Source organism: Portunus trituberculatus, chromosome 42, assembly GCF_017591435.1.
Source record: "Portunus trituberculatus isolate SZX2019 chromosome 42, ASM1759143v1, whole genome shotgun sequence".
In the NCBI taxonomy this organism is placed as follows: domain Eukaryota; kingdom Metazoa; phylum Arthropoda; class Malacostraca; order Decapoda; family Portunidae; genus Portunus; species Portunus trituberculatus.
In genome coordinates, this window is record NC_059296.1 from 3422598 (window position 1) to 3433828 (window position 11231).

Genomic DNA, 11231 nt, shown 5'->3' on the forward strand with positions numbered 1-11231 from the left:
ATCCTTTTTACGAGTATTACCAGTATTTCCCTTTAACTTATCAGAAGACAGCTATTGCTATTTCTCAGTCATAGCTTTTTGCATTTTGAGTTTTTCTCTCCAGAAAAGCAAACAGAATTATAATATTGGCTAATAACTTTGGGAAGGGATGCAATTTGAATACATAGCGAAGTTAATTTTGAGATGCAGTAAAATAAACATACTGTGTAGTAAAGGAAGTATTTACAATCAAACTGGGTTAGAATAAATAAAGTTAGAGCAACTCTGCTGTAGTATGTATTTGTTCATGTAGAAAATTATCAATGTACTCCAGAAATTGATTAGTGAAAATTGTTGTTACCTTGGGAAAGTTGACGTCAATGGAAAGATGATTATTGTGTGGTGCTTCAAAATTCCCACAATGGCCTGTTGTGTGAAGTGCTTTTGGATGTATTTAATTTCATCATTATGAGTAGATCTCTGAGTTCTCAGCATTCCTTTCCTCACTTGAAATTTCCATATATGTACTATATATATAATTATTTTTTCAGACATTGGTGCCAATTTGACAGATGAAATGTATCAAGGAATTTACCATGGAAACAAAAAACATGAAGCTGATTTGAGCCATGTATTGAAAAGAGCGTGGGAAGCTGGATTGAATAAAATGATTATCACTGGAACAAGTCTGTCAGACAGCAAAGCAGCTCTGGAATTAGCCAAGACTAATGGTAAGATCAAAGATAGTATTTTGATAATAGAATATATAAAAATGAGGACATCAAAGAACCATTTGATAGTTTCTGATCACTGAAAACTTATACCAGCATCACCATGTTCTTGCAAAATTTGTTCCACTCATTTACTACTTCAATTGTGAACCAGTGTTTGCCTGTCTCTTTTTTAAGTGAATTTTGTCATTTTATGGTGTTACGGTCACGGCTACGGTTAACTGCTACAGCTCACTAGAGTGTTATCCTGGCATGATCGCCAGTTTGTTACGTTACAGTTAGTGGGGAATATAACACTCCACAGAGTCCCCATTACTATAAATTACAGCAGCCGTAACACTCAGGTTCTTTCAAGGTCGCCAACAGTGTATAACTTCCCCCACTGTAAGGGAATCTCCTTAGCCACACCTCCTCCGGTGCCCAACCAAGTAGAATTTATAACTGGTAGATGCTATGTGTAACAGGGCGAGGCCTTAATACCCCCTAGAGAAACCGCCCACAAGGACAATTCCACCCACTTCTCTATGAAGTATTAATGCCTCTCCACACACCTTGCCAACAGACTGTGATAAATCACAGACTGGGACAACATGCACAGTATATTACTATACTATCTATTTCTACGACAAGTGCTTCCTAACACCTGTCAGACTGACACCCCTAGCCTACGACTACTACAATATATGATGTGTACAGCACATCCGGTGGTGTACACACAAGCCCAGACACCACCTACGGGTGACAACAGCCACACAAAGTCCAGATACTTGTCACAGACAAGTCTGACGGACAAGAACTACATACAAACTGGCCGACAGCATGAAGCTTCTCAGCCTTCACTAGCGTGTGTGGCTACAACCACTACAATACAGTATACTACTGGGACTATACAAAAGATGATGGGGGCACACAGCCACCCACCAAACCCTACTGGTGACTACAGCCACCAACAGCAACAACGGGACGTGTCACCAACGCGTCCTTCCGCGTCACCACACCTGTGTGGACGAACGCATGAGAAAATGCAGCCAAACCAACTACACTTCTCTCAGAACAACAACCCGCTGTTCTACAGCCCCGGTCTAACCAGTAGCAAGCCAGCTACTCAAGGGAGGGCACAACTCCCAGACCGATGACTAATGAGTACCTCTAACACACAGTCCAGCCACACATTGTCTCTACACTGTGCCCAGAGCGTACGTGTTAACTCCGCTGAAGACTGGCCGGTACTATAAACAGTATACTACTGATACTACACAACAGATGATGGGGGCACACAGCCGCCCACCAAACACATTGGTGACCACGGCCACCACAACGACAAACAGGATGAGACTATGCCGCGTCTCTCCGCGCCACACCACGAGGGGACGAACGCCAGAAAGGAAATGTAGACCCAACCGGCCACACTCCTTAGGACAACAAGCCCATTGTCCTGCACAGCCACGGTCTACCCAGTAGCAAGCCAGCTACTCAAGGGAGGGCACAACTCCCAGACCGATGACTAGTGAGCACCTAGAGAAGTCCAGCAACACGAATCTCCCTATCCTGCGCCAGACCACGAGAGCCCACGTCCACCTCAGCTGAAGACTACCCTGGTACTGACTCGCTCGCCAGACAACGAGAAGCAGGGAGAGGGAGGCGGGTTGTCTGCTCAACAGAACAGCCCGAGGGGCCCGCACTGGGTGGCGTCACACATACGCACACAATGAAATAATAAATTAAAGGAGATTAAGACAGTGCCCCTCACAATGGCCATTCTTACAGATTGTAACATGTCTCTTGACAAAAGAAACCCGATTTATATCTATATTGAATTATATTTTTTTAGACAAAGTGAATTGAGTGCATGTGCTGATGGTGTTACTCTTTATTATATTCAACCTCATTTCCTAAACACTCTTCTCAAGGGAATAGCCATGACAGGTTTCCACAGGAAAGCAATCATTCCCCTTACAACAAGACAGCTGGAGAGCATGTAAGGACAATTTGAACCATAGTGGTATCTAATCACAGATTTATGTTGGTTGCGGGATGTGTAATGAAGGGCGTGTATGCCTAAGTAAGGGGCAGACATACACGCAGTACACGTAGATTCTTTACTTGTCCTTAGAGCTACAAAGGGTAGGAAATGGCGGCCAGTAGCGACTCGGGAGCACAGGCTCACGCGCTAGCTGAATGCGCAGAGAAATACACAGTGTTGCCACATACACGTAATATGCATTAATACAATACATAACCCACATCTCCCCCCCCATTCTGCGCTCAGAAGTCCACAGGGACTCGAGCGACTGCAGCTGCGGACGCCTTCTCCTGGAGTCGTGGCGACCTGCGGGGCACCACCGTATCAGGTGCCGCCAAGGGAGCAGTGGCGTCCTCCATCGTAGAAGAAGAGTTTAGGGGTGGAGCAGGGCGGAGGAAGTGCCTGTTCCTCCACCACACTCGACCACTGGGCATCTTGAGCAGGTAATCCCGTGACCTGCCAACGCCCATGATGGTGCCAACCTTGTCCCACCGCCGCGTAGTCGGGTCCTGGATCCGAACCACGTCACCTTGCTGCAGGGGTGGAAGAGGCCGAGCGTGAGCGTCGTAGCGACTTGTGGCATCACGGAGACGGGCAGCAGCTCGACGGTCGCAACTCTCGTCCCTGGCCTGCCACCGTTTCTGGAAGGCGCTGGCATGTGCGGGTACGCAAGAGCGTAAAGGGCGACCATACAGGACTTGAGCTGGAGAGCGACCCGTCTGGTTGGGGTGTTCAAGCTCCAGGAGACCCTGTCGAACGCTTCACAGTCTATATTGCCAGACGGTGCCACCTTCTGGATGAAGTGCTTCACGGCCTTCACTGCAGACTCGGCATGGCCGTTAGACTGTGGGTAATGGGGCGTCGATGTGTCGTGACGAACTCCCCAGCGCTCGAGGAACGTAGAAAACTCCCGGCTGGCGAACTGTGGGCCACCGTCCGTGCGCAGGCGTACAGGAACACCCAGGTCCCTGAAGAGGCGGCGGAAGTGGCGAATGGTGGCAGCAGACGTCGTATCAGCGCCACAGGACACGACGACAGGCCAGCCGGAAAGACGATCTGCAATGACTAAGAAAGCCTTCCCTGCAACTGAGAAGTAATCAGCAGAAATGGACTCGAATGGTCGAGTTGGGTTGTCATCATAGAGTCTTGGTTCTTGCTGTTGACTGGGCTGCAGAATCTGGCACGGCTCACATGCTCGAACAGTGTTGGCAATGTCAGCATCCACGCCTGGCCAGAACACAGCCTGCCTAGCACGGCGCTTGGTGGCTTCGACACCACGATGGCTGTCGTGTAGGCGGGCCAAGACACGGCGACGTAGAGCTGTAGGCACCAACACTCGTGCACCGTACAGGACGAGATCCTCATCACAGTAGAGGTCCTCCCGTAACTTCCAGTACGGGCGGAGCACGTTGGGGAGGGCGTACCTTTTTTTTTTTTTTTTTTTTTTTTTTACATTACAAGGGCACTGGCCAAGGGAAAACAAAGTGTTGGAAAAAAAAAATCCCGCTGGTTGCCAGGCCCTGTTAAGAGGAAAGTAGGAGAAAGAGAAAACAAAAAATCTAAAAGGAGGGTCCAGTTAACGTAAGAGGTGTCTTGACACTCCTCTTTTGAAAGAGTTTAAGTCATAGGCAGGTGGAAATACAGACACAGGTAGAGAGTTCCAGAGTTTACCAGTGTAGGGAATGAAGGAGTGAAGATACTGGTTAACTCTTGCATTAGGAAGATGGACAGAATAGGGATGAGAAGAAGTAGAGAGTCTTGTGCAGCGAGGCCGCAGGAGGGGGAAGGCAAGCAGTTAGCAAGTTCAGAAGAGCAGACAGCATGAAAACAGCGGTAGAAGACAGATAAAGATGCAACATTGCGGCGGTGACTTAAAGAATCAAGACAGTCAGTTAGAGGAGAAGAGTTGATAAGACGAAAAGCTTTAGATTCCACCTTGTTTAGTAAAGCTGTGTGTGGATCCCCCAGACATGAGAGCCATACTCCATACACGGGCGGATAAGGCCCTGTACAGAGCAAGCAGCTGGGAGGGAGAGAAAATGGACGAAGACGCCACAGGACACCTAACTTCTTGGAAGCTGATTTAGCAAGAGTAGAGATGTGAAATTTCCAGTTTAGATTTTTAGTGAAGGATAGACCGAGTGTGTTTAATGTAGAGGAGAGGGAAGTTGAGTGTTATTGAAGAAGAGAGGATAGTTGTCTGGAAGGTTATGTCGAGTAGATAGTTGTAGAAATTGAGTTTTGAGGCATTGAACAAAACCAGGTTTTCTCTGCCCCAATCAGAAACAAGTGAAAGATCAGAAGTTAGGCGTCCTATAGCATCTCGCCTTGAGTCATTTAATTGTTGTTGGGTTGGGCGTCTGTTGAACGCTGTTGAATAATGCAAGGTGGTATCATCAGCATAGGAGTGGATAGGGCATTGAGTCAGATTTAGGAGATCATTGATGAATAATAGAAAGAGAGTGGGTGATAGGACAGAACCCTGTGGAACACCACTGTTGATAGTTTTAGGGAAGAACAGTGACCGTCTACTACAGCAGCAATAGAACGATCGGAAAGGAAACTGGAGATGAAGGTACAGAGAGAAGGATAGAATCCGTAGGAGGGTAGTTTAGAAATTAAAGATTTGTGCCAGACTCTATCGAAGGCTTTCGATATGTCAAGGCCGACAGCAAAGGTTTCACCGAAGTCCCTAAAAGAGGATGACCAAGATTCAGTTAGGAAAGTAAGAAGATCACCAGTAGATCTGCCTTTACGGAAACCATACTGGCAATCAGAGAGAAGGTTGTGAGCTGATAGATGCCTCATTATCTTCCTATTAAGGATAGACTCAAAGGCTTTAGAAAGGCAGGAAATCAAAGCTATAGGGCGGTAGTTAGAAGGATTGGAGTGGTCACCTTTTTTAGGGACAGGTTGAATGTGAGCAAACTTCCAGCAAGAAGGATAAATAGAAGTAGAGAGACACAGATGAAAGAGTTTGACCAGGCAGTGAGCGAGTTCGGAAGCACAGTTTTTGAGAACAACAGGAGGGACTCCATCCGGACCGTAAGCCTTCCGAGAATCAAGGCCAGAGAGGGCCAGGAAAACGTCTTTATAAAGAATTTTAATTTTAGGGATGAAGTAGTCAGAGGGTGGAGGAGTAGGAGGAATATGCCCAGAATCATCCAAAGTTGAGTTGGTAGCAAAGGTTTGAGCGAAGAGTTCAGCTTTAGAAAAGAAGAGACAGCTGTAGAGCCATCTGGATGAAGTAAAGGAGGGAAAGACGAAGAAGTAAAGTTGTTAGAGATATTATTGGCTAGATGCCAGAAATCTCGAGAGGAGTTAGAATTGGAAAGACTTTGACATTTTCTATTGATGAAAGAGTTTTTAGTAAGTTGGAGAATAGATTTGGCATGATTACGGGCAGAAATATATAGGGCATGAGTTTCAGCAGTTGGATGGCTACGGAACCGTTTGTGAGCCGCCTCTATCATTGACAGCACGAGAACAAGCAGAGTTAAACCAAGGCTTTTTAGCTTTAGGGTTAGAGAAAGTATGAGGAATGTATAGCTCCATGCCAGAGATAATCACCTCTGTTATGCGCTCGGCACAAAGAGAAGGATCTCTGACATGAAAACAATAATCATCCCAAGGGAAATCAGAATAGTACTGCCTTAGTTCCTCCCACTTAGCAGAGTTAAAATGCCAGAAGCACCTCCGCTTAGGCGGGTCCTGAGGCTGCACTGGAGTGATAGAACAGGTAACGGAAATTAGATTGTGGTCGGAGGAGCCCAACGGAGAGGAAAGTTTAACAGAGTAAGCAGAAGGGTTGGAGGTTAGGAAAAGATCAAGAATGTTAGGCGTGTCTCCAAGGCGGTCAGGAATACGGGTAGGGAACTGCACTAGCTGCTCTAGGTCATGAAGGATAGCAAAGTTGAAGGTTTGTTCACCAGGTTGGTCAGTGAAAGAAGATGAAAGCCAAAGCTGGTGGTGAACATTGAAATCCCCTAAAATGGAGATCTCAGCAAAAGGAAAGTGAGATAAGATGTGCTCCACCTTAGAAGTCAAATAGTCAAAGAATTTTACATAGTCAGAGGAATTAGGTGAGAGGTATACAGCACAGATGAATTTAGTTAGAGAGTGACATTGACATAGGGAATCCGTTCTTCACAAAATGAAGGAGCTGGACGTACTCGGGGTCCTCGGTTGCCACCTTACGAAGCTCCTCAAGGGCAAGGTCACTGCCAGGAGATGCTTCTGCAACATCAGGAGGCACCAACGGAGCAAGAGACTCCATCGCACGTAGTGTAGCGATACTCCTAACTTGGAAGCCGGTATCAGTGCCAAGGACTTCGTCAGCCTGCGTTGGGTAGCCAACAGGAGAGCGAGATAGAGCGTCCGGGATACACAACTCCTTGCCCGGGCGCCATACAGCTGTGAAGATGTACGGGTTCGATCTTCTCCTTGAGGCGTTGTAGACGTGGATTCTCTATAGCGTCAAGGGAGTAGCTGTTTAGGATGGGAACTAGAGGGCGATGATCGGTGACGAGGTTAAAGTGTTGCAATCCTGTGAGGTAGAACTTGGTCTTCCCCATGGCCCATACGACAGCTAACATCTCCAACTCGATCGTCGCATATCGGGTCTCTGTATCCGTCAAGAAACGTGAGCCGCACTGGACGAGACGCTGCTGTCCACCACCGTGGTCCTGCAGTAGGGCATAACCCAGCCCATACAGGCGGGAAGCATCGGTCTGCAGAGTCGTAGGGAGAGCAGGGTCAAAGGCAGCTAGGACTGGTGGGCTGGCCAAGGCCATCTTCACACGTTGGAAGGCTTGCTCATGGTCGGGCGTCCACACAAACGACTTCTTGGGGCTCAAAAGTGGGCGTAGAGGCGCAGCAGTGGCAGCGAGGTCGGGCGAGAAGCTGGCGAGCTGGTTGACAAGGCCCATGAAGGACCTAAGGTCGGTCAACGTAGCAGGCGTAGCAAACTCAGTGATGGCCCGAACCTTGTCAGGGTCTGCTGCGATGCCGTCATGGGAGAGCCTGTAGCCGCAGAAGGACACTGATGGAGCCGCCAGCACAAACTTCTTGGCATTTAAAGTGATGCCATGGGCTCGGCATCTGGCCAAGATGTCGTTAACGTGGCGTAGATGTGTGAAGTAATCCTCGTCGTACACGAGAATGTCATCCACGACTTTGACACACTGTGGCACTCCCTGTAGCGCGATGTCTCCTCGGAGGCAGAAGGCGTCGCCTGTGGCTGCGAAACCCATGGGACCTCGGAGGTACTTGAAGCGCCCATATGGAGTGATGAACGTAGTCAGGGCCTGGTCGTCCTCATGCAAGGGTATCTGCCAATATCCACACAACGCGTCAATCGTGGTGAAGTAGCGTGCCCTGGCATCGACGCTCCGGATGGCTGCAAAAGGCGTGGGTGATGGGTGTGCAGGCCGAGATACTTGTGCGTTCAACTTACTCAGGTCCGTAGTGATCCTGACACCTCCACCAGGTTTCGGCACAACAACCATCGGATGGCACCAATAAGATGGGACGTCACCAACAGGAGCAATAACGCCTCGTGCCACCATAGAGTCGAGCTCAGCTTTCACTGCGTCCCTGTAGGCCAAAGGAATAAGCCTCGGCGTGTGGACAGCAAACGGCTGGGCGTCGTCTCGTAAGTGGATCCTCATCGGCGGTCCAGACATCGGCTTGAGTGGAGCATCCTGTGTGGAATCCTTTGTCAAGAGGACATCCTGGTACTCCCTCAAGAAGTACTCCTTCGCTGCGTCTGGGGAAGTGGTGCTGAGAAGAGGTAACGCAGGCACGCTGGAACGTGGAGCTGGAGCGTTTGTCGCCTCCCTTACACTGGCGACACTGCCTCGTGCTGAGAAAATCTGAGCAGGGAAGTCGTGAGGCACGATCCCCAAAGCACGACAGTGTTCACGGGACAGAAGTGGGGTGTTCCACGAACCCTGCACATCTATCCAGCCCGTACAAGACAGCTCGCCGTAGACTAGTGTGGCCTGGAGCGAACCGAGGGCAGCAGACATCTTCGTCCCATCAGCGTTGTAGTAGGCAAGGGATGGAGGAGGACCAAGAGCCTGTCTGTCGATGCCCAACATTCTCAAGTGCTGTGGGCCGATGACCGTCGTGTCGGCACCAGTGTCGGGAATGAAGTCCAGACCACCAGAGTGACCGTCATGCAACACTTCCACTCGTACAGTAGGAGGAGGTGTCGGGTCATCACGAGTACTGATAGGAGACTGACATGAGGCCTCAGGTGGGCCCTCATGAGACCCTGGGTCCGTTGTGAGAGACTGTAACCGCACCACGTGGAAGGTGGGGTGTCTTCCTCTTCCCTTTCGGCTTCTCGGGTCGCTGCGACTTACTCCTTGCCTTGGTTTGCTTGCAGACTTTCTCCAGGTGCCCCAGACGGTTACAAGCAGTGCACGTAGACTGCCTGGCTGGGCACTTGGGCATCAAAGCGTAGTGGCCAGTCTTCCCACAACCTCTGCACGTAACACCTGTTGCTGGGCAGCCCTTCGGCCGTGGTCTCGCCTGCCGCAGCTGCTGCAGGAGGTAGGCGCCCGATGAGTGGGTGAAGGTTGGCGAGGGGACTCCAGGTTTGTGTGCTGCTTTCTTCGTCTGTTTATACGTTGAGACAGCAGACACTGTAGGTGAGGCACGTATGGCAGAGGCGGCTGACCGCGTCGCCTCGTGGGCCCTGCATACATTGATGACGTCAGCAAGAGTAGAGGCGGCGTCGAGGGACACAATCTTGGTCACCAATTCCTCGTCGTGGACGCCTGTCAGGATACCGTGCTTCATCCAGGCCTCTTCACAGTCCAGGTGGTGAGCCTTACAGATGTCGAATTCCTCCGCCAGGCTCTTCAGTCGGACGAGAAACTCGGAGAAGGGCTCGCCTCTCGCCTGCCGACAGCTAGTGAAGGCTCGCCGACGCAATGCCTCGTTGTTGGAGTCACGTATATGAGCCTGGAGAATGTCAAGCACTTCATCAACTGGCTTGAGAGAGGTAGGCGACACCTGTAATGTGTGCTCTAACACCCTCTGCGTCTCCAGAGTGAGGCACATACGTAGCTGGATCCTCTGTTTAGGCAGCGTCAGGCTGGGCAGATTGATCATCGTCGCGTAGTCCTCCCAACGTCTCCTCCACTCACGAAACACTTGGTACGTCACGTCGTGTGACAGTGGCGGCGGAGGTGTGACAGCTGCTTTCTGCACAGGTGGGTGGGTACCGGAGCCACTCTGTGCACCTCCAGGACTCCCAAGTCCCTGGGAAGAAGTGAGGCTGGTTAACAGATAGTCGGGTCACTTAGGGCAGAAAAAAGGCTTTCGCTTCACCTTAGGTGAAGGAAGTATTTTGAGGGTCTTATCCTAAGCATTTTGTGCCGCTGAATCCGAAAATCATAGTTGGGTCACTAGTTATTGGTAAGTTTTTGCGCAAATTGCAAATTTCGGAAATTGGCAAGAAAAAATTGCAGAATGAGTACCAGACGTCGTAGGACCCTGGTTTTTGTCTTAAAATGAAGCTTTTTAAGAGTGCATAAAATGTTATGTAGTACTCCGTGGTTGTATCTGTTTGCATTACTGAACTATAATGGAAATTATAGATAATTGGAAAAAAATGGAAAAAAATATAAAAGGAATAATTTTGGCCTTAAAGCCTGATTTTTTAAAAATTAAAAACTAAATTTTAAAGAAGGAACTGAGTTCCTTTTTTAAAATTTAGTTTTTAATTAGTAAAAAAAATAAAATAACAAACAATTGTTCTTAGGACACATGTAATTAACGAATTTGTGCAAGGGTGGGCAAAATTATTGCGTAGAACAGGGTATTTCAACTGAATTATTCACTAGTGTTTAATCGATCCAACAAAACAAGCATCTAGGTCTCACAATAAATAATAGTTTAATCCAGAACACAAAATTTCAAACAACGAAACCGAGTCTCCTCCGTATTTTGGAAAATCACAATTAGAACATAAAAATACAGAACACAAAATAGCGAGCGTTCACAGGTTGAAAAAATAGAATATCTAGTCGTCACGCCATCGACGTCCTCATGCCCATCTTCCTCGCCGTTGATGCACATCTCGGGGAGCAATCGCAAAGCTCGAACAAGGAGTCTGCAGGCGTTGACAGCGGCAGCGATTGGTCGAGCAGTTCGTCTTGCATCCGCACTGCATCACATCCATGATACTTTGCGGGCGGGAGGCAGGGTGGAAGGAATAGGCTGTCAAGGGTTCCAAGATGGGTGCTGCTATCGGAAGGTAAAACAAACATGAGAGAATGGTTAAGACACCATTTACTATTCCAATAACCAATAACCACCAAACAGCCTCACAAATAACAGAACCTTCTGCAGGAAGGTTGCAGCACTCTGGACTCAGCAGCGACACTCAGCTCGGCTTCCATCCGTCTTGCGTCCCTTCGTCTCGTGTGGCGAGGGCGGGGCAGCACAGCTCCGCCCTTGTAGGTGGCGTTGAAGTGGTAGGCGAA

General features: G+C 48.8%; 3 protein-coding genes across 4 annotated transcripts in view; 1 reads left to right on the forward strand and 2 right to left on the reverse strand.

Moving 5' to 3' along the window:
* The first annotated feature begins 577 nt into the window (after positions 1-577).
* Positions 578-11231, forward strand: part of LOC123517539 (putative deoxyribonuclease TATDN1) — a 29183-nt gene continuing 18529 nt past the window's right edge. For both annotated transcript variants that reach the window (XM_045277698.1, XM_045277697.1), the window contains exon 1: positions 578-710. The gene's annotated coding sequence lies outside the window, so the exon portion shown is untranslated. The remainder of the gene's footprint in view (positions 711-11231) is intronic.
* LOC123517737 (uncharacterized protein K02A2.6-like) lies at positions 3107-7009 on the reverse strand. Its single transcript, XM_045278141.1, has 2 exons — positions 6884-7009; positions 3107-4120 (listed from the first exon to the last, which is right to left on the reverse strand). The coding sequence occupies exons 1-2, from the start codon at positions 7007-7009 to the stop codon at positions 3107-3109; spliced, it is 1140 nt and encodes a 379-aa protein (XP_045134076.1).
* On the reverse strand, positions 7068-10824 carry LOC123517738. The gene is made up of 3 exons (XM_045278143.1): positions 10780-10824; positions 9102-10005; positions 7068-9010 (listed from the first exon to the last, which is right to left on the reverse strand). The coding sequence occupies exons 1-3, from the start codon at positions 10822-10824 to the stop codon at positions 7068-7070; spliced, it is 2892 nt and encodes a 963-aa protein (XP_045134078.1).